At 38.3% G+C, this 22,056-nt stretch overlaps 1 protein-coding gene across 1 annotated transcript; it reads right to left on the bottom strand.

Annotated features, from left to right (window-relative positions):
- Positions 1–2,123: 2,123 nt before the first annotated feature.
- COQ10B (coenzyme Q10B) lies at positions 2,124–19,699 on the bottom strand. The gene is made up of 5 exons (XM_067548970.1): positions 19,540–19,699; positions 13,116–13,265; positions 9,327–9,519; positions 6,559–6,660; positions 2,124–2,636 (listed from the first exon to the last, which is right to left on the bottom strand). Exons 1-5 carry the CDS (start codon positions 19,611–19,613, stop codon positions 2,469–2,471), a joined length of 687 nt encoding a protein of 228 aa, XP_067405071.1. The 5' UTR covers positions 19,614–19,699; the 3' UTR covers positions 2,124–2,468.
- Positions 19,700–22,056: the final 2,357 nt, after the last annotated feature.

Raw genomic sequence — 22,056 nt, forward strand, 5'->3', positions numbered from 1 at the left:
CTGCTTTAAACTTAATCAATTAAGGCACTTGAAATTCTGTTTAAGCAGAATTTATTGGTGCTTGCCACTACTAGGAAAAATTCAGAAGCAGCTGCGTGCAAGATTAAAAAAAATTGTGTACAAAGTAGACAAATATACAATTATGTGACAACCTCTATAATAAAATTGTTCAAAGTTATGAAATGTATTACCTTATTCACCTGTACACAAACCTTAGTTAACAATCAAACCTAATGATACGAGGATTGCATCTAAACTGTACTAGAAATCTGACCATTGGTGCTTGGAGGGATAGAGTATTTGTTTAAGAAACACTCTTCTCAATAGACATTGTAGACCACAGGTAGTTTTGAAGCTATAAAATTCTGGTGGAAAACATACCCAGGCTCAACTGACATGGTGCTTAGGAAATATTAATCTGCAACTTACTGCAGCTGGTAAACTATGTACAGTAACTTGTCCTTTACCCAGTGAGTACTAATTCTGTTTCATGTATTGAAACAGATTATTGGATCCTTTAGCAGCAGTGTTGGAAAAAGCAATTGTGTTGTGAGGGTATGAAAGGAGGATAAATTGCCTGAGATAAGAAAAATGTATAAGGATAAGCAGATCTTATAAAAAGTAAATTAGTACATCCCTGATTGAAGATCAACAATTTTGTATCACCAGTTACTAGAGTATGTGGAGGTAGAGAAGAGATTTTTCTTGGTTTAAACCAGTAGTGCTCAGCTTGTAGTCCAATCAGCACATAGCTGTGGCCTATTTGACAGGCTCAGAGCCATACAAGTAGTATATATATTGTGGGGATCTAGCCCACAGTGGTAAATAGGTTGAGAACCAGTGGTTTAAATTCAGTGGGTTATATTTTTAATGCTTGAAGTTAAAGAATCAGACTTCTACACTGCACCTCATGATTTCCTCCAGGAAAAGTGGGAGAAAGTTTTCCTTCTGTTTAAAGTTTAGAGCAACACAGACTTACTTAACTTTGTATAGAACAGGATTTCTTCTCCTGCCACAGTCTACTAAAATATATCTAAACTTGAGAATTTGATTTGTTTAAACTAAGGAACACCACAATGCTTGTCTGAATTTTACCTATTACACCACCACTTAAAATAACCAACAGTCTAAAGTTGCTCGTTTAATTTTACAAGACTTGTCAGTTTCATGGTTCCCTGTTCAGCACAAACAGTGAAACTATTCTAAAGCCAGGGAAATTGTGCACTCAGAAGTGTAGTGCCTGCAACGGATTTAACTCAACTCAGTAAGAATCTGAAGGGACAAACTTTCTTGGATGTCCTTCTCTACATTTAACACATTTGACTTCAGAGAAAGGGATAAACTTTAGATTTAAATCTAAACATTTTGCTTAATTTCAGACTTTATCCAATGGTCAAATTAAAACAGGAATTAAATGTAAGGTAGGAAAAAGATGCTGCTTTCTCAGTTGAAAAATTTCAAAGGATGTACATTTTCAAAACTAGTGACTCAGTTTCTCTCATTTTTAAAAGCCAGTTTAGTTCTACCTCCCCCTTGGGGGGATATGTTTACTGCAACATTGTTATACAGACACAGAATATAGCTCCCCCCCTCCCCCGCTCTCCCAGATGACAGTTCCATCCTTATCAATGTGTTCAAGAATCATTAGCATAATTTACTCCTTTTAATTGTTTAGTGCTATAGTAATCTGTTTATTGAAGAAATGGTAGCACTGAATGGGTGGATTTAAGTAGATGTGTTTTTAAAAAGCTTAATTGCTCCCTTAAACCTTTGTAGGTAATTGGTTTAAAAACTCACACACTTAGTACAATGCCACAGTGCTTTAGTCTCCCCAGCACATTGTAGAACCATGTAATTGTTAGTCTTAACTGGTGTAACATGTCAGTTTATACTTTTACAGTAGTATCTGTGGTAAGAGCCCACTGCTTTATCCACTGAAGCCCTGTCAGTTAAGTATTGAAACCATCCACTAGTGCATTCTTCCTTCAGTCTTTTGGAGCACAAGACTAGTGCAAGGAAAAGTAGGAAGTTTAAGGCAACTGCCCTTATTTTCCCTGAACTTGTTTGGGTTGATGCTGATATCATGAGAATAAGTTACATATGTTCAGAAACTGCTAATAACTTAAACGTGATACACTTATTACAAACACTGCAAAAAAATTTAACAGTTTAGATAAGGCAGTAATTTTGATGTGTTCATTATATAATCAAACTGTTTGGCAAGGTAAAGGCAAGCTTGGTTGGCTAGGTTATAGTAGCTGCCACTCAGTTGATTACAAACACACCCTAAATTGCACTTGAAGCTTGAATATTCTATATACATCTGGTTCCATATTGTATATGTTTTGTACAGCAGTATATTACACACAAAGCTAGATTAACAAATAGATGCCCACAGAAAAAAGCACCTCTTATAAATAAGGTGTACAAAACTAGTTTATAATAAAGGCAGAGGGCTAACTTGCCCTTTATGTGTGATGAACTTCATGAAACATTAGCTCACGAGGTATACTAGTTTCTGGGCCATAGAGTTTGGATGCTCTTCTTTCAAAGGCAGCTACCATCTGTTTAACAACTTCATCAAAAAATAATGTAGCAAGTTGCGAGTGTAGAAGTGAACGAAACTCAAAAGAAACCTGTTTGAAAAATCAACAAGAAAGATTGTTCTAGCATCTATCATTTCAGTAAAATCTTTATCAAGAGTCAATCTGCATTTACTTAATGTGAATTGTGGGAGGGAAAAGGGGTGGGTATTTAATTATATACTTACCACAATATAAAAAACATTCTTTGTAAGAAGGGAAGCTTTAACTCTCTACATATGAAGTTTATATGCCATTCTAAAAAATTTTTCTAGTGAAAACTCATGAGCCATTTGATCCACTTTTATTTTTAGATAGCATCTTTCAACACACTGTATCCCAGAACACTTCAGTATTAGTACAGAAGTATGATAGTTATAAAAAGCAACAGGGAAGAAGATTGGTGAACAACACATGCAGTTATAAGTTAGTGACTGAGGAAAACAAAAGTTTGAAGAGAGACTTGTATTGGTGAAAGCCAGGTGAGGGAGGACTGACAGAGTAAAGCCAGGGACCATTTAAAAAAAAAATAATTCTGAGCTATATCCTGGAATGGAGAGGGGTTTGTAGATAAAATGAAATGTCTTGTGTTCAGTTGCATTAACACTTTAAAGCAAGGAAAAAACCAATATGGCAACTGAATTAGGGAGGAAAACCAGCTACTACTCTTCCCAAACCATCTTTCAGTGATTAAGCTATAGCTTTAACCTTGCTGCAAACTATATTTGCTGTTCTCACCATCTTTGGATTTAAGTATTCCAATCAGTGAATGGTCTCCCCTTTAAACACAAACTGAGAAACTAATTTTAAACAGAGCTGATGTACTAGTTACAAAGTCAATGTAGGCAGCCCTAAGCCTTTATACTACAGTACCAGATTTTGGACCCTATCTTTCCATCTAATCATTTAAATATTCTTGCATTTAAACTGAAAATACATCAGTGTAAAACAAGAATTATTTAAAGGGAAAGGAAGCTTAAATAACTCATAACAGCCATGTTACTGTTCATATGAACTAGCCTGTCATATTACGCTGTGGTGTACAGCGCTTTAGTCTAGTTAGGGAACATTCATCTACACTATAAACTGGCATGTTTCTTAACTCAGTTATATTGATTGCATACACAGGTCCCCCTACTAAGAGGAATCTTTTATAACACTGCCAGATTGTTTAGTAGAGGTTAATTCAACATGTTCAATACTAAGAGCAGCATGGTTTTAGGATGTACTAAGCTGCTTAAACAGCAAGTGTCATTCTTCATAAGAGTCAGTGTTAAAAGTTCTGTCCCAATTAAATTCCAAATGAGGCAATCATAACCTGCCTATAAATTGCCCTTCAAATGATACAACAGTCTTCATCTTGAATTGTGTGTAATGGTGTATATTAATGTACTTACACATTCCAACACAGATGTAATTGTTTACAGGATAAGGGCTTTAAGTACATGCAACCTCACTCTATGAATGATATTAAGGGAAGCACATTTTGCAACTCTAGAAACTTCTTAGAGAAACCAGAACTCCAGGGCAGAGACCAAGAGTTTTGTCCTGGAAAAAGTATCAGTATTTAATTTCATTTAAGAACTGATAGTACAGACTTTGCCCATGAACTGCAGAAAACATTATGCTGTACTTAAGATATGTAGGACGAATTGATAAAAAACTAAAAAACAGCTTAAGACGAAGAAACCTCTCATTCAGAGTTCACTGCTGACTTGGTAGAAGACTGGCACTTTAGCTTGAAGGAACAAGCTGGAGCCCCAGGCTCAGATTTCAATTTTGACTCAAATCAGCATCCTTAAAACTAAATTTTTAGTTGTTTCACTGAAACACTCAGTTATTGCAAATAACTTAGTTTTACTGTCACATTCCACGAAGTTGGAGAAGTCTCTCCTTACTTCTGTTCCCAGCAGTATACACTGATAAGTGATGCCCAAGAGATAATGTTTTATTCAGAGAGAAAGCATAAGGAATAACCACCATTAGTGCGTTTTACTTTTCTAAACTCTGTACAAACATTTACTAATCCCTATCATCATACCATTAAAGTAGTGTAGATAAGTATTAATCTTAGTTTCACAGATGGGGAAAAGACTGATTAAATTACTTAGCTGTAACCACACAGCAAGTCAATGGCAGAGCAAGGATTAGAATTCCACTCAGTCCTCTTCTAAATCCAATTAACTAAACTGTCTCTACTTCTATTACCAATACAAACCATTTACCTCTTTAAAAATAGTGTGGCTAGCAAAGGTCAATCGATAGCAGTTCTTCATAAAGTTGAACAGTGTCCAATTTAAGGCCAGTTTTGACGTCCTAGTTCTCAACCTAGAAATGCACACCATAAGGTGGCTTAAGTAAAAAGTTTGTTTTTTCTTTAAGTTTGTGCTTCCTTAGAAGAAGGAATCTGGATTATGGGAGTTAAAACCAGTCATTTTAACTCTCTCAACTTAGACATGGCTTGAGATAAAGCCTTCAGCATTTCTGCATAATCATCATCAGTGGAAGCTAGCATGCTTTCTTTTTTTGAGGAATTTTAGGACAAGAAATTTTTTGGGAGCTTTTATATTCTATAAGAGCTTGGGGGTTCATGCATCTTGCAAATTTAAATGGCATGTCCTGCAAGATAAACAATTGCATTTTACAATCGTGTGTGTGTGTGTGTGTGTGTGTGTGTGTGTGTTTTTCTCTATTACTGAATTTGTGACAACCCCACCCCCAGTAAACTGAAGGGGATTAGCCCATGCAGGAGGGTCTCAAATTGCAAGTGGCACCAAAAGACCTCTCTCCTATTTACAGGAGAAACAGTTTGTTAAATCAGGGAACCCCAGCAGGTGGCAACAATATCTACACCTAGATCCACCTGGTCTACAGGAGCACAGCATTTGCTCCTGTAGCCCAGGCTGTATACTGACATTCAGATTTTCAGATGGGTCCTGACTTGGGAATGACAAAAAATGCATACTCTATACATAGCCACAGAGAGAGAAACAGAACAACAGTCATGGGAGTTAGGTAATAAATCTTAAAAAAACTGAATAACTAAAAATGAGACAAAGTAAGTATAAGAAATTACAGAAGCAGTAATACTTCTAGATATCTTTTTTTCTGTAACAAAACAAATCAGATATTGCATCTAAAGGGTCAACGGAGTTTTGAGCTGCACTGGTTTCATATCATAGAGCAGAGAGGCAATATTTGCCCTGAATACAACTCTAGTGTATCAACTACAGCCACCACCTCATTACCAAACCATATGAACTGCATGCAGGCAGTTCATAGAGGAGCAAAAAATGATTAGAAGGCTGGAGTGGTTGACTTCTGTTGAAGAAAGATTAGAACAGAAGAACATACAGCATGGTTAAGAGACTACCAGAAAGGGACTGGATAACAATACGAAGAAGGAAGAAGACAATACACAAAAATAGTCTACACCATGCTAAACAGCAAAGGGAAAATACCCACACTTCCTGACAGTGAAATCTATTAGAAGTTGTGGAATAGCCGACCAACAGAAGTGGTCAAATGCTCTCCACTGTAATATTTAAAACTAGAAGCGAATCTGGGAACAATCCAGTATTTGTGGAGATATGCTCAGTATCATCTAAGTAGGCTTTTCCATCAGTGACTTGCAATTCTCCCATATGTATTTGTTTGACTGGCAGTCTGGAAAACACCAGCATTAAGTATTTAGTAGTTGCAGGGAAATGGGGGAAGACTCAACTCCCTGAAATACTTCATTGCAATGGAAGCTAATGTTTCCATCAAAGAAGAATTTCGTAAGAGAACTCTGAAGGAAAGTTTTCACATGATAGTTTAACATTCAGAGTAATATTTGTAAAGTTAGCTTGATTTTTCAGTGCATATGCTTAGCCTATTTTTCATTAGCAACAGCACATTGTTTGTCATGGCTTTAGTTTCTAAGTATATTTCCATGTCCCATTTTTAGTAGTCTGGGCTTATTTACCATACTTACTGAAAAATCCAAGGTACATGTTCTTGGATAACCTGGGATTCCCGGACTGAAACGCCATACTGTTTCCAGATGATTAAATAGTTTCCCATCTGTGCAGGATGCCTAGAAGAAAGTTTAAGAATTAAGCTAGAACTGAGCTTTTGTATGTTAAATATATACGGCCATTTCCTTTTAGAAGCTGGTATGTTTTCACATTTCACTACATGTTAAGGGTCATGATTCAGCTAAGAATTCTTCCTGCATTGAAGCCAAGATGAGACCAGATTACATTGCCTGAAATTATCTGCATGAGGAGTAGTTCTTAGGTGAAAAAAATAAGTTGTGGAGGGGCCAATTTTTGTTCTCAGATCCACAAAACAGATTTCAAACCAGGTGCACAGAACTCTCAGGTCTACATATGAGAGAAGCAGAATAGTGCCCTAGTATTGTACACTGCAGTTATTTTGTACCATTGTGCTGTAAATACCATAGTTTTAAACATATGGATATTTCACCTTTACCATTACTTGTATATAAGTTGTATGTATTGAAAAGCCTCCAATATTTCTTATTACACCATATAAGTGATCTTAACTGGTATATATCATTTAGCATCAAGACAGTAATACTGTCTTAGTGACTATAAATTAAACTGCAGTAGATCTCAAACTTGCAAAGGTGGCTGCAGTTCAGAGTTCATAAATATTCTATCATGAGAAATACATATCTTTAAGGAACATATTCTACCACTCTTACTGAATGAACCGTCTCATTGATTTCAGTGGAAGGGACTAATCTATGGAACAATAGCAGACTCTGGCCATAAGTGTACATATTTGGCTTGAATATTGCTTGCTGGTAACTCAACTGACATTTGAGGGTGGATCTGATTACAGGCCTTGCCTAATGCTTTGTATTGGGGAGCATACTGGTATTGGCTTCATAACCTCCACTCTGGGATTAGAAGATGAATGTAGCCCTGATTTTCACTCACTTTTGTTTGCCATCCAAACCCAGGTTTGGGTTGGCCATACTTCCATCGGAGAAGGACTGAATAATACTCCTTCAAGAGTCACCCAAATGCTGTTCCCAATTGTCTTGTAATTTCCAGAGAAATTACATGGTCTCTCAAGGTAGAGGAAGAACAGCATGCCTACCACTGCAACTCTTGTAAACTCAACAGATGCATCAACACTAATTCTTCTCATTCACATCTGCCACTGTTGATACCAATGATTCAACTGTCAGCAGTAGCAATTGGGTAGGTGCTGCTGGTGTTTTAGCCACTATAACACAACAGTTAGAATGCCCGCAGCTCCTTGTCTACAGTAGCATTCCCACATTGCCAACACTAATGGAGCTGAACAATGTGAAATTTTAGGGAAAAAGTATAGAGAAGGTACTGTAGGTCTAGCAGTGACCTTCAGTACCAAAGAAAGATTTCTCCCTTCACCACTCTTAGAGGTGAAGTACTCTAGTCTGATCCAAGATTAGATGTGCTCTTTTAGAGTGAGCTGTAAAGCAGAGAGAGAATTGATGAGCAGCCTGATGCCTACATTCACAGAGTTATCTTTTAGGTCAAGACCCAGTCTTGTAGGAAAACAGTGGGGACAGAGTCCAATGAGCATGTGAAACAAACTTTCTGCTGTAACTGCTCAACTGTCTCAGATCTATGATAGGACAGAGACCATCTTTTTTTTCCCCCCAGAATGGGGAAGGTTAAATAAATCTCTTCCCCCATTGTACTGTCTTGGCATCTTATATGTCCCATACTTCATTAGGAATCCATTTCTGCTCTAAGCAGTGTTTCATAAGAGAAATCCCCTGAAAAGAATAGGGATGGGAGATTGGATACGCAGTCCAATTCCACTCTATTATCTTTGACACCAGCTATCTATGGTAATTCTGCTCCATGCAAGAAAATGGATGAGACAATTTCCAAAATGAAGGAAAGGTGCAGGACAGAAAAGTGTAAAAGAAATGGAGATAAGGTTCCTAAGCAACCATTGGATTTGAACCTGAGTAGATGTAGAGGACAAAAGAGCAGCTGAAGTGCCAGACCTCTGCTTAAAACATTTTCTCTTAATCTGCCTTTTTTGTTACTGACATGGTTGAAACTACTTTGGAGAAGGGTAAAAGAAAGCAGATGAAAATTATTGCCTCTGGAACCTGAAAGAAGATGAAGCAGGGTTCCTTCTCTTCTGACCCCAAAGACAGAGCAGTAGACAGTCTCCATCATCTCATCAGTCTTGCTACCGAACAAGCCTTCACCATTAAAGGGCTTGAGCTTTCCCAGACAGGCCAGACAATTTAAGTCATGAACGCTGGAGAGTGATTTCAGACGCCACCGTTCTTGCTGAAGTGTCTGAAGCATCATACCCACGCCGCAAAGAAAAAGGGGTAAGTCAAGATTAAGTTTAAAGAGGCTTATATAAAAAAAATATACTGACAAGCATACCTTATAATGAAGAGAACCAGAAATCGGAATATACATGTATCATAAATGGCTGGCTACTTGTCACGTAATAAAAAGAATAAGGCAAAGTTTTTTCTGCTTTGCAGCTCACATTTTAAAAACTATGTTCAATATCCCTCAGCTGTAATTAAATCTTAAACTAAAGCTCCTCCCCACAGCCTTTGTAAATACAGAGCCACTCAAAACAGCTTTATGAATAATTTTTTAATTTTGTTTTGAAGTCATAGTTTTCTGTTTTGTTCAAAGTATTAAGTTTATACAAGCAGGTATTAGGAAAAGTTACATACAAGAAAATACACAAAATAAGCATTACCTTAACCAAGTGAGGTCTCACTAGGGTAATAACTGATGTGTATTTCTCTACCACAGGAGGAAATCCTATTTCTAAGTGGGCTTTGCAGTATCCAGAACGTTTGGATAATATGTCTGATTTTTTACACCAAGGAACAAAGAACTTGTAGTCCTCCACAACAGCTACCACTTCATACATTTCCTGCATGGAATACCTGGAAATAGGAACATGACATTACCAGTTATAAGCTGTATTAATTTAAATATAAAAGCTTTACAAGATAATATAAGTTACATGGGCAACTTTAATTTTGGTGTTTCTAAACTTTTAAGTTCTTGACTTTGCAGCCTTAACATCTTTTTAATATTTTAACAGTAATTTATACAGCACTGTAAATTGACTACACTTTACAGAAAATTAAATGAAGAACATTTCCATTCCAAAAATCATACAACGTAGAATCACAAAAAGATACAAAACAATCAACCAAAGACAATATAGCAATATTTAAAAATTGAAAAGGTAACTTAGCTAATTAAAAATAGTTAAGAAAGAGTTGTAAGCAATTTGGCAAAAATCAGTATTTGCCCCAGTGAAGCAAGATTGGAATAGATGAGGTGTCAGGTTGGGATGAGGTGTATTGGTAAAGCTAGGTGGGGAAACCAGCACAGTCCTTACCCACCATCTGTTCAGTCAAGCTGCTACTATTAGTCCCTTGCATTCGAGAGCTAAGGTCCCAATCCTACAAACACACAAATGAGTAATCTGTAATTTCTTGCATATGACTAGTCCCTCAGATGCTTAAGTGTTTGCAGAATTGGATCCTAAATTACTCAGTGTTTAAAACAAAAACCAAGGCTGAAAGCCAATTTCAAGCAGTCTGTACATGCAGTTGTTCAAGATAAATACAGTTGGTACAAAATTTTAGATGTATCTCAAAAATGGGAAAGCCTTTTAGTCTTTAGTTTTTGGGGGTTTAAGTTACTTCTGTATCAAATGGACTTGACAAAAAAAATAAAAAATAAGCCATTGGGCTATGCTGGATTTAATAAAAACCTCCATTGAACTGGTAAATCAGAATCTCAATCAACGTCGTAGGATGAAAGCAAGGTGGAAATTCTGGTCTTGAATTAGTTTTTATAAGGTAAATGCGGGACAGAATTTTTACTGATTGACCCATATGCAAAGTTTCAGCCCAGGGTAAATATTTGTATCACCTTCATGTGTAATGGTCAAACAAGGATATCAGAATATTGGGAAAAGATGTTGCTATTTTTCCTATTATTCATTAAGGCTGTTCAAATATTGTGTGACTTTCCATAGAACTGTTTTACAGACTTCTAGACATGCAAAATTGCAGCAAATTCTAAGAGATTCAGATGTCTGTATAATTCTGTAGTATTTATCTTTTCATCCCATTCTTCAGCCAATCAGCCACATTAATATGTTTTGCAGATCTGCATGCTTTTAAAGATATACAAACTCTTTAAAGATCCTGAATTGGAAAGCTGATACAACTGCTAGAGGAAAAGTTACAGTAGTGTTTCCAAAGTTGGTCCTTGTTGGGAAATTATATTGTTTTGGTGGGCAGGGGGTGTATACCAAGATTGAAGGGGAAAAAAGCAGTTGATTTTGGAAAGGATATACATGGGAGAAAGCTATCTTGGAGATGGTTATAAGAATTTTAATAATATGACATGGAAATTACCCTTACTGAGACATATCAGAGGCTTCTGAAAATAACTGGTTTTGATTTAACCAGTTATGACCCTTTGAAAGTCACACTTTGTGTATATACACAATAGAATAAGTATATTTTTAAGCCCCACAGAGAACCCAGGTAGGCTGCAATGCTACACAGTCAACCTCTTAGTCCTTCAAATGGACTGGTACTCATTTCCAAGAATTTCTGAAAAACAGACCTAATTAAAGAATCCTCCCTCTGCTGCTGTCTTTTCTTCTATCTGCCTCTAACCCTTCAATCCATAACTCCTTTTTTCATCACCACCTCTTTTCTCTTTAACCACTCTCCCCCCATTATCTTTTATCCCTAACTGGGGGTTGCAATCCTTAGCTCAATCACATCTCCATAACTTCATTTCTTAAATCCTTCAGCATGCTGAGAACTGCCTAGTTTAACGTTCAAGATACATCCATCAGCTACGTCAGCAACGCCATTATCTTATCCCAGCAGCCCTTGTCCTCACATCAACCTCATCCTCTACCCAGCATTTTGTGGTCTTTCCTCATACATCTTGTTTAAACTTCACATAGCAAATTCCCTGGGGCAGGGACATTCTTATTTGTTTGAAGTGTTAACTACATTTATGGAGCTGTAGAGATAGTAAGAAAGAACAACCCATAACCACAAAGTGCCGAGCACCTCCTGAAAGGCACAGGATGCCTTGACTTCCAAAGGGCATAGCACCTTGCAAGACTGGACCCTAAGGAATTATGGGATGGATTTAAATTACAGATTAAAACATTTTAAGGAGCATTGGGAAAAATAATTTAAACAAAATTCTGATCTTGGGTTTCTCCTGAAACAGCTGATATTACAAACAATTAAAGCAAAGAAGAACATGCAGCCCGTTCTGCTTTAGGTTTCCCAATGTCAGTCATCAAATTGAGAAGAAAGATATCCCAAACTCTGGTCCTTGTGAAGTAAAATACCCTCACTGTTTACTTAACTGTAATAGTAAAGACTTTTTGCTTGTTTTCCTTAATATTTAAAAAGCATTTCATTCATCTTTAAATGTGTCAACACTGCAGACTTCAGGATCCAGCAATGTCACATTAACAAATATACTTATGTTTGATGTACTCCTTTTCCCTGCTCAGCCATATCCCAATTTATCAATTAAATGAAGATGCTCTACAGGAGGAGAGAAACTACACTGCAACCGCTACAAAGAAGAGAGAGATGTGTCAAAAGTGAAAGGGAAGACTGATTTTTCTCCATCTTAAAAAGGAAAGTTCTGCTTTGGAAAAATTGAGAGAATCCATTCCAGAGAAAAAGGAGCATAAGCAGAACAGTTGTTAGCTAAGTTATTCTTGTGGATACACAGGTGTAGCACCCTGACATTCAAGGATGACTATGCCATTTCATACAAAGGCAGAGTTTGAAGAGGAAACAATGTGTCTAATATCCAGAAAATGTGACTGGGAGGCCAAGAGACCTCAGATGAAATCTGACTCTATGAAGATCAACAGATTTGCTGTTGACTTCAGTGGGGCCAGATTTCACCCCTGGGATAATGCTTCCTCTCAACACCCTCAATATCACAGTCTAAAGAATTGGAAGATCCTTCAAGTGCAATGTTAAGTGCAAAGTATTAGCATGTTCTTGGAGCAAATGAGGAAAAACTGAGGGGGGAAAATGAGTTCACACCTTTGTTGTTATTTTGCTGGAATTAATTTTCTGCAGCAACAGATTAAATACTTAAGGCATTCTTCCCACTAGAAGGGATAGCTTTTTTACTTTACTTTTTTATATTTTTTTTGCACACAGTGAGTTTAGTTTCTGGACAAGACAGTCACAGACTAAACTTTTCAAAACTGGCCAGTGATTTTGAATGTCTTCATTTTTTTGTTGTTCAATTTGAGGCACTTTAAAGGGGCCTGATTTTCAGGGGGAGAAGTGCTCTGCACTTTCTGAAAGTCAAGCTCCTCTAAAATCATTAGTCACCACTATAAACATAAGCCACAATCTTTGAATCTCTAGTATTTCTGGTTATCTACAATAGCTTGTGGAAATCAAATGCGCACAGACATCTACAAAATCTATTTCCATAGTTCTATTATACAAACCCTATAATTCTTCTCTCAGAATATTCTTTTCTTTTATTTATTAATGGTGCGGCAATGTTGAAGAAAGTTCTTCTTGAGAAGGTATGGTTTGTTACAGATGCTTGCAGTGGAGGAATTCTGCTCATCAGAATGCCACAGGAAGCCAAGTGCCTGCAATTGTGAAAATGTTTTATTATAGTGTGTTTTAGATTAACAAAATAAATTATAAATACACTGAAGTGAGACAGAGAAACAGGATTGGTGAGGTTCTATAAAAGATACTACCTCACCCACCTTGTGCCTAATATTCTGGGACCAACACAGTTACAGCAACACTGCATATACTGAAGTGAGACACAGGCAATCTGTTTTACAGTATTGCTGAAAATTTTGGATTCAGATGTGAAAATGAACTCCATAGTAGTCTGCAAGCTGTTCAAGATGCAACGTTAACTTTTTTTTGCCTTTGCAGAAACTAAAAATAGCTCACAGTCACGGGAAAAAATAACTGGCACACATTAAAATACAAAGGTCTTCCCTTAAGACTTGGCTTCAAGTCAGTCTGAGGCCATACACTAAACAGAGGTCACGGATTTGACTTGCAGAACAGCATTTCCTGCTAATGTATAAGTAGTTTTCAGAAGTCATCTCTAATACTTTGCCCCATTCTGAATATGTAAACAGGAAGAGAAGTTTGAACTCTGGGATACACTGCTGAACTCCATTACAAATACATTCATATTTTTATGTTTCAGATTACAAGAAATTGGTTTCTCCTCCCACCCCTTATTTCTCTTAAAGGCAAGTTCCTGGTTGCATGGCCTTTCAGAGAGGAAGCTACATTCCTTATACTGCTGTAAACATTTGTTTCTCTTGAAAGAGTTGAGTTCATAATAATGAAAAGTGTTTTCAGAAATAAAATCTCACCATTTACTTTTCAGAAATACTAGAAATTTTAAGATCATATCTATTCTGTCAATGAATTTAAGTTTATGGAAAAATACAAAGCATATTTCAGTTAGTTTTTAAATGTGAATCATCACATATTTACAGATCTGTCTATACTGTTAAATTCTGGACTCTACTTCCGCTGGGATCTCCCAATGTTAAGAAGTACTAATGTGTTTTAGACAAAAGTTAACCTCAGGAAGTCCTGATTCCTGGCATCAATTAATTTAAAAGACAGAGCTCCACTACTTACCTACCAGTAGTCCCTCACCCCATAATATCTACAGAACTATCTGGGTTTCTGTCATATTTCTAACAACACCATCAGAGCTGTAACTTTAGAATCAGGCAGTCATATGAATGAGGAGTTAAAAATGGAACTGACCTTCCCCAATTAGCAGGAAGTTTTTTTACATAGTGTACTGATGGATGAGTCTTCCCCTTAACAACTGAAGCCTAGCAAGTTATGATAACCAAGTGTAAACGGTCAACTATTAGAAGAAACTATTAACTTTTGCTGGCCTGTAATTAGAAAACATCCACCAATTTTCCACAATAATTGGCAATGTAAATCTATAGGGCAGACATTCAATAAATCATGGAAGCAAATATATGCCATGCACTCACCTCAGTGGAGCTTTATTACAAGATATTCAAATAATGCTGTAATTGTACAAGCCATTTTTCAAACATTCTTGAGATACAATCCCTGCTTTGAGGAGCTTATGTAATAGAAATATCTACTTTAGTAACTGAATTCTCAAAGCTATCATGAACACTTTTGACAAAAATGCTTAAGCCCCTAAGAACGGCAATAAGTAACCCTAAACTGTACAATTACCTCAGAGCTACACTTGCATTTAGTTTTGGTCACCATGTTAGCAGACAGAAAACCAATCCAGGAAGGAATTCGAAAGAGAGCAAACAACACCATTAAAGTCCGGAGAAATAATATATACATATTTTGCAAGGTAATAAAACATATGAAACAAGATGATAAACTACAAATATTTAGAATTGTAAACACCAAAGACAAAAGGAATTACTTGGGATTGTATAGGAAGTACAACCAGGAGTACTGGGATGAAATCAGGAAAGGGAAAGTGAGTCTGAGTTTCTGGAAAACCTTTGAGAGATCTATTTGCTTTTAGGACACTTGTATCTCAAAAAATGCAGATACTTCATTTATCAGTGACCCGGACAAGATGCTGCAAGGGGTATGATATAGAAATAATCCTGCAGTGCCAGAGAGGTTGACAAAACAATTAATAAATCCTTATCCATATCCAATTTCTATGAATCTGGCCAATGTGCTCAGAAGACCTGGGATACTCCTTATTTTACATTAAATTAGCCTCTCTCAACCACAGACAAAAAAAATAAAGTATACGTAGCTAAAAACTCTCATAGTACATTGTCAAAAATGTGTATTTAAATTTCTGTAATGTTACAGTAAAAAATATTTCAAACAATTTTTTATCTAGACTTACTTTGCAACTTCCAAATCCCAATTACTAAATGTTAGATAAATAAGAACAATGAGATATAATTGCTGACAGATGTCAGATTTGGAAAGTTTAAATACCATTCAGGGCAGGTGGGTATAGTTAACATCAGAAAAAATTACAAAGTTAACAAGTCTGGAGAGATTTCATGTGGAATACTGAATCATCATTTTAATTTCTCTTGACTCATCTATAGATAAAACAGGTATCACAAGAATGTGCTCTTTTTGGCTCTGGTTCTGGAAAGCATCCTTATAAAAGACATCACTTAAATACATGCTCAAGTTCCACTGATGCCAGTGGAACTTAAGCATAGGCATATGTGCTCTCCTGAATCAGACTCTTAACTCTTTCAAGGTCACATGTAGTAGCAAAACATTTAGTTTAGATATATAAAAAAAAGACAGTACTAAACACTCATTGCTCATCCCTCTTCAAACAGTAAATAGCCCCGATTTTACAGATAGGGAAATAGATGCAGAGTATTAATGACTTGTTCAAGGCCACAGAGGGCAGATAGCAGCAGAGCCCATATCAGAACTCAGAAGTACTTGGCTTCTAGTCCTACATTAAGACCTCTCTGGCAACAGGTCTGCCAGCTTTCACATCTTAATCACATCACATTTTTACTACTGTCCAATTCCATTTGCTGCTTCTTCTCCAAACACTAAGGCACCAACTATGGTACCACATGGCTTTCATGCTCCACAAAGGAAACTGTTATTGCTGTACATCATATGTTCAAATAATATATATTCTATGATTTTATTAAATTAAAAAAACCTAGATCTCTGTTCTAAGATTAAAGTTGATTAGACTCAAGTATCAGAAGAAGGGGGATATCTAACAAATGATAGAAAAGACTAAGATTAGTACTAAGGATGTGCCAGTGTAACCATGTTCATAATATCTCAAATGTCAGTTTCATAAAGTTAACATCATCTGATGGTTGTTTTATGGCTTATGTCCCTCCTGTGACATAAACTGATCTCATTCCAAATCCTAGTGGACAGTGGCATCCATGGCCCGAAAACCATAACACTGTAATTGGGGCATTCCTTGGCAATCTTAGAGATTGAATGGGCATGGAAGACTGATTATGCCCTCATACCTACAGGCAGACTCTTCAGCAGAGTGAGGGGGTACACTGACAGGGCAAAAAGAGGAAATCAGTGCTGCTGGTGACCACAATGTACTTAAGTGGAGGCAGCTTCAGTTTTCAAGGCTATCAATCCAATACCTTTAACCATTTTTAAACTCACTTTAAAATGTTTTAAATTAAGAATGTTAATTAGGTTCAATCCATAATGTAGATAATCTTTCAGTTTAATAGCTCATTTTGAGTTAGTGAGTGACGCTGATAAAGATGTTACATAAGATCACAGTTTTGGTTTGGGTTTTTTTAATTAACTAATTGTCCTCTACACTCTACTAAACATACTATATGCACCATGACCACTGCTGCTATATGATCTTTATTGAGAGAATGATATTTTGTTAGGTTTGTAAGCAGCATCAGTTCTGATAGAGAAGTGACAAATTTCATCCTCTTTTGGAGCAAGCTTTTTTTTTTTTTTTTTTTAAGTGACTATATTGCATTATTTTTAACATTAGGTTAAATAGTTAACATTTGATTTATTCAGAGTTCATGAACATTATTTGGCAGTTCTGCATCTAGTACTCTTAAAACCATGGTTCAGTACCATATATATCATTCTGTCAACTTGTCCTTCATCAGTTACTTTGATATTCAACACCCAAATAAGCAGAGCAAAGCTCACACATTGGAGGGGTTCTATGCAGCTGGACGGTGTTAAGATATCACATAGACATCTTTCCTTTTTATTCAATTGTGCAGCTTTCCACAGGGCTCCTCCTCTCTGCACTAGATGACAAAAGAAAACATACAGACCAAAGTGTTTTATGGAAGAGTGGTCTGAATGTCTTTTATTAATTATATTTGCAGAAATTAAATTTGTTAGTCTTTAAAGTGCTACAGGACTCTTGTTTTTAATTATATGATAATCAAAACACTAGTAGATAGGAGTATGTATTTAGTATATGCATATACAAGTTGTTATAAAGATAAATTTATATCAGTTTGGTACTGCATGGATCTATAGCTAAATATTTGGTAGGTTTTTATAAGCACTATTTTCATGATCTGTCTATACTCCCCTAATTCTTTATCTCATTGTCCAAGACTGACAAATTCCTGAACACAATCAGTTTAAGACAAGTTACACTTTGCTCAAAAGCACCTAACACGGCGCTTTTTAAATTGGTTATAACTATATTCAAACATTACTAGGTAGTTTTCAACCAGGTTCTAGGTAACAGGCTTTTCTGTGTTAGACAGTTTCTGGGGATGGAGTTAGTCCTCAAACCACACACATTAAATCATTTTTTTAAAGCTATTTTCATTTAACAAGGCTGAACTATTTTAGTATCTCCAATCTACATTAAACTTTACTTGAATGTGGACAGGACACAAAAAAAAAATTTTCCCTCCAGGGGAAAAGAGCAAGATCCCACATTTTGTTAGTTCAGTCCTTGTGTTAAACAACTGAATGTAGTTTATGACATCATGATGTGATTTTTACTCCAACCTATTTATTACCAGGTTTAAGTTGAGGGGACGGGGAACCACATGTACCTCATCTCAACCTTAACATGGAGGCACAACCAGTCCTAATAATGAAGACGGGAAGAAACATTTATTATTTTACTCCTTATTCAGAAAAATAGTTTGAGTCCATTTTGGTTTCCAATTTGTTTTTTCCCCCTGCAGAACCTGCCTCTGTAATTAGAAGACTAGGTTTAACAGAACTGGCTGTGACACATGATGTGGATAAGCTCTTGGCTCTTAATCAACCTCACATTCATTAAAATGTTATGACATAAGTCCTGAAATATGTTTGAGATGTACCCAAAAATTATATATATATTGGTTCAGCTAGAGAGAGTGCATGTTTGTAAATTGTTAATACTTTGTATTTCCTGCCATACTTGCTCTTTAAAAAGGCACTTGAAACCCAAGTTATAAAATCAGCAATCAAGTCACAAAATAGAGATGATCCAAGATATTATCTCCCTCACTGGTTAAAGTCAACAAGCCTTTTACAAGGTCAGTGGAAACAGGCAATATCTGGACCTCGCTGTAGGGCAGAGAGCAGTATGGAAGAATCCTATGGACCACAATAATGTTTTAGCACCCCAAAAGTAATGAGGTGAGACATGAGAGCACAAGCAGTTGCACAGCTAAATTGTGTGGTAACGTTTACACATTGCCAAAGTGGTACCAAATCTAGAGAGTCCATTTCCTGAAGTTACTCTCCAACATCTGTTGTAAATCGATAATCTCAGGATTAAGACCTATACCCACCAGATGAGGTAGTGTAGAGTCTGTATGTGCAGAGACATTGCCTATCCTTACTCATGCCATCTGGGGACTGAAAAGAGGCAGCGGACGGTGGGTGCTCCCCCTCCCCAGTTCCCTCTGCTGACTCCAGCATTCCCCGCAGCCCCAGACATTTCATTGGCACTAAAGTTTTTTTGGACTCATCACAATATTCCTGTGACTGTATTTCACCCTTAGCTCCAGTGTGCTGTTGAGGTTTTCCCAGGGGATTTACCTAGCTACGTATTCATTGTCTTTGAGTTGGGAAGAGCTTGGGGTCCCAACCCCAAATCCTCAGCCAGACCGGGGCTCCGAGCGGACCAAGCAGTTAGCCCGCTCGTCTCCAGCGCGTTCACTCTGGAGCCTACCGATTGCAAAGGCGAATGTTAATGACGCTTTTAGTTCGCGCCGGGTGTAGCGGCCGCCTCTCACGAAGTGGAGAAGCGGCTCAAGTTGGTTCCCAGACGGTTCCTAGGCGGTGGGAGGAGCCACCCGCAGTCCGGGGAGGAACAGGGGGAGGGGGGGTCATCAGCCCCTTTAAACCTCTCCCTCTCCCTGTCAGTGACTCGCCCGACACGGGGACCCCACGTACCTGAGAGCACCTCTGCGCGGCGCCGAAAGCCTTTCGGCGAGCGCCTTCCCAAGCGCCCGGCCGCTCCGCGCCATATTCGGCCCCGCTGCTCATCTACCTCCCCATCCCAGTCAGTCAGACTCAGCCTGGCGCGCAGCCTAACGGCTGCCACCACCAGCCCCGTCCCCCGTTCTCTAGCAAGCCAATCACCGCGCCGCAGCCTCCCACACACCGCCAATCAGCGTGCCCGAAGGCCCTTGCGTCACTGCAATGTGGCCCGCGGGGTCCTACCCTTGACACACCCCCTCCCACACCCACCACGTGACTCTGGTGCGCGAGCGCGGGACATTGCGGCGGGGCCGCGCTCAGTCACAAGGCGAAGGGCCGGCTTTGTCGGGGTTACATAAGGCTGGGAGAAGTAGGGGCGGGGCGAGTGCTGGAATCAGACCGTTGATTGGCCAAATGAAGTGACACTCAGCAGTAGCCCTAAAAGTCACACACAACTCGGGGCTGGGATTAGGGTAGGAATGCCAATGAGGGACTATTCTTGGGAGGAGCAAGGCAACGAGACAGTGGCGCGTGCGACTCTTTCCCGCACTGCGCTTCAGCGGGGCGACACCCCCCAACTCACGCGCCTTCCGTCCGGCTTCCAGCTTGCCGCTGGCGTCCCACCCTGTCCCCCAGACCCGGCCCCTGGTTTCCATCCCCGCACCGCTCAGACCCTGGCCCTGCTGGCCGGCCGCCGCCCGTCTCCAGCGCCCCCATCGCTCAGACCGGGCCCTGGCCCTTGTCTCCAGCCTCCACCCCTGCCTTCCGCTCAGAGACCCCGCCCGTAGCTTCCTCCCGCTCCTGACTCTGGTCTCCAGCTCTCCCACCCTCCAGGCATAGTTTCACTTCTATATGTGGGGGGGGGGGGGGCAGCGCCAGTCAGGCCAACAGGGCCAGGTGTGGAGGAGCAAATTGCATGCCTGCCCCCGGCTTATTGTTTGGGGGACAATACTCCCCCAAACTATGTCCAGCCCCCCCCCAACACACACACACCGTGCTCTTGCTCTCCCTTCTACCCTCCAGAGACACTGCCCCTCGTCTTCAACTCCCCTCTCCAGACACTCCATACACCCGAACGTGTTGTCGCCAGTGCCCTTGTCACCACCAACCCAGCCTGTGATGTTTTACATTTATTATTCCCAAGGAGAACTGATTATGCATCTAACTCCAAATAATACTAACTTGCACATAACAAGGACGTTTACCTTGTGCATTTTACTCCAGCAAGTAGGAACTAAGTACAAAGGAAGGTTAATACCTCTAAACACTGAGGCTTACAGGGTTATGGAGTCAGCCTGGTGACCCTGGAAGTTACATATCCAAGCAGAGGCTTCACATGGGCCTATTTTCCTGGTATCTGGATGCTGTTTAGGAGTGGTTAATATACCAGGGTCTGTAAAGAATGCTACTCAGAAGGTTCAGTTCCACAAGCTGGAATCGTTAAGGAACTGTACCATAGAATACGCTCTGCCACTAAAAGCCAAATTAGAAGAGTTCCTATGGATTTTTTTCCTTTGAGGTGACCAGTTGCTCCATACATATCACTACACTGCAAGTGTTCACCAATGCCGTATCTTGAATGCCCTTGAAAATTAAAGACATTTAGCACCTGTTACACGTGACTTTAATTTGTAACAGCAGAATTACTATAAATTTTGTATCATCAGTTATATCAAAGTTTATTACAAAAATGTAGATCATACATTAAAAATGAAAGTGGATTCAAAATAGGTATTTTAACATAGTTAAAACATTTTATATTATTCTCTACTGTTACAATTCCATCCTGTTTTAATAGTTATTAATTCATACTTGTACATAATTCATCTAATAAAAATACCAGTCCCAAAAGAAAGCAGAAGACAATACCATCAAGAAATTACAAATATCTTACAATGATTTTAATAATCCTTAGTCTTTTTATGTACAGTATGCCACTTTGAATTTCAGATTTCTCTTTTAACAGAGTCATAAGTACAAATCATTCAAGAGTAGTGCCCTCCAAATTTATATGTAAAAAAAGGTTTTATTTAATCTCCATTCAGCTGTCTGGTTCCTGAGTGGGATTGTTGTATTGAAGCACAGAAGTGTAGAGCTTCAGGTTGTGTCATTCAATATAAAATATGCCATGACTGCATTGCACTAATAGGCTAACGTTGAGGTTTTTGGGGTGTACTGTCTAATCAGTATCTTCAACCAAGAAGTGCACCAATAGCAAGGTAATGCACCCCACCACCCACACTACCAAGTGAATTACTATTAGAAATTGCCTTATTAATTTTATTTTCATTTTTCAAAAATCCTTTTCTAAAAAGCATTGTGCCTTTATGCAATGTATCCTTCCTCTATGAAAAGTAGTTCTTACTAAATGGATGGGAAAACAGATCTGTAGACAGAACAAAATTTGAAATGCACGAGTCAAATAGTTTAATTGCAATGACTCATTTTGAAAATCGCTGCTTATTTTTTTAAAAGAGATCCTTTTCACTT

The sequence above is a fragment of the Emydura macquarii genome, unplaced genomic scaffold (assembly GCF_026122565.2).
Source record: "Emydura macquarii macquarii isolate MOO-44397 ecotype Brisbane River unplaced genomic scaffold, CSIRO-AGI_Emac_v2 contig_1253, whole genome shotgun sequence".
NCBI classification, from domain to species: domain Eukaryota; kingdom Metazoa; phylum Chordata; order Testudines; family Chelidae; genus Emydura; species Emydura macquarii.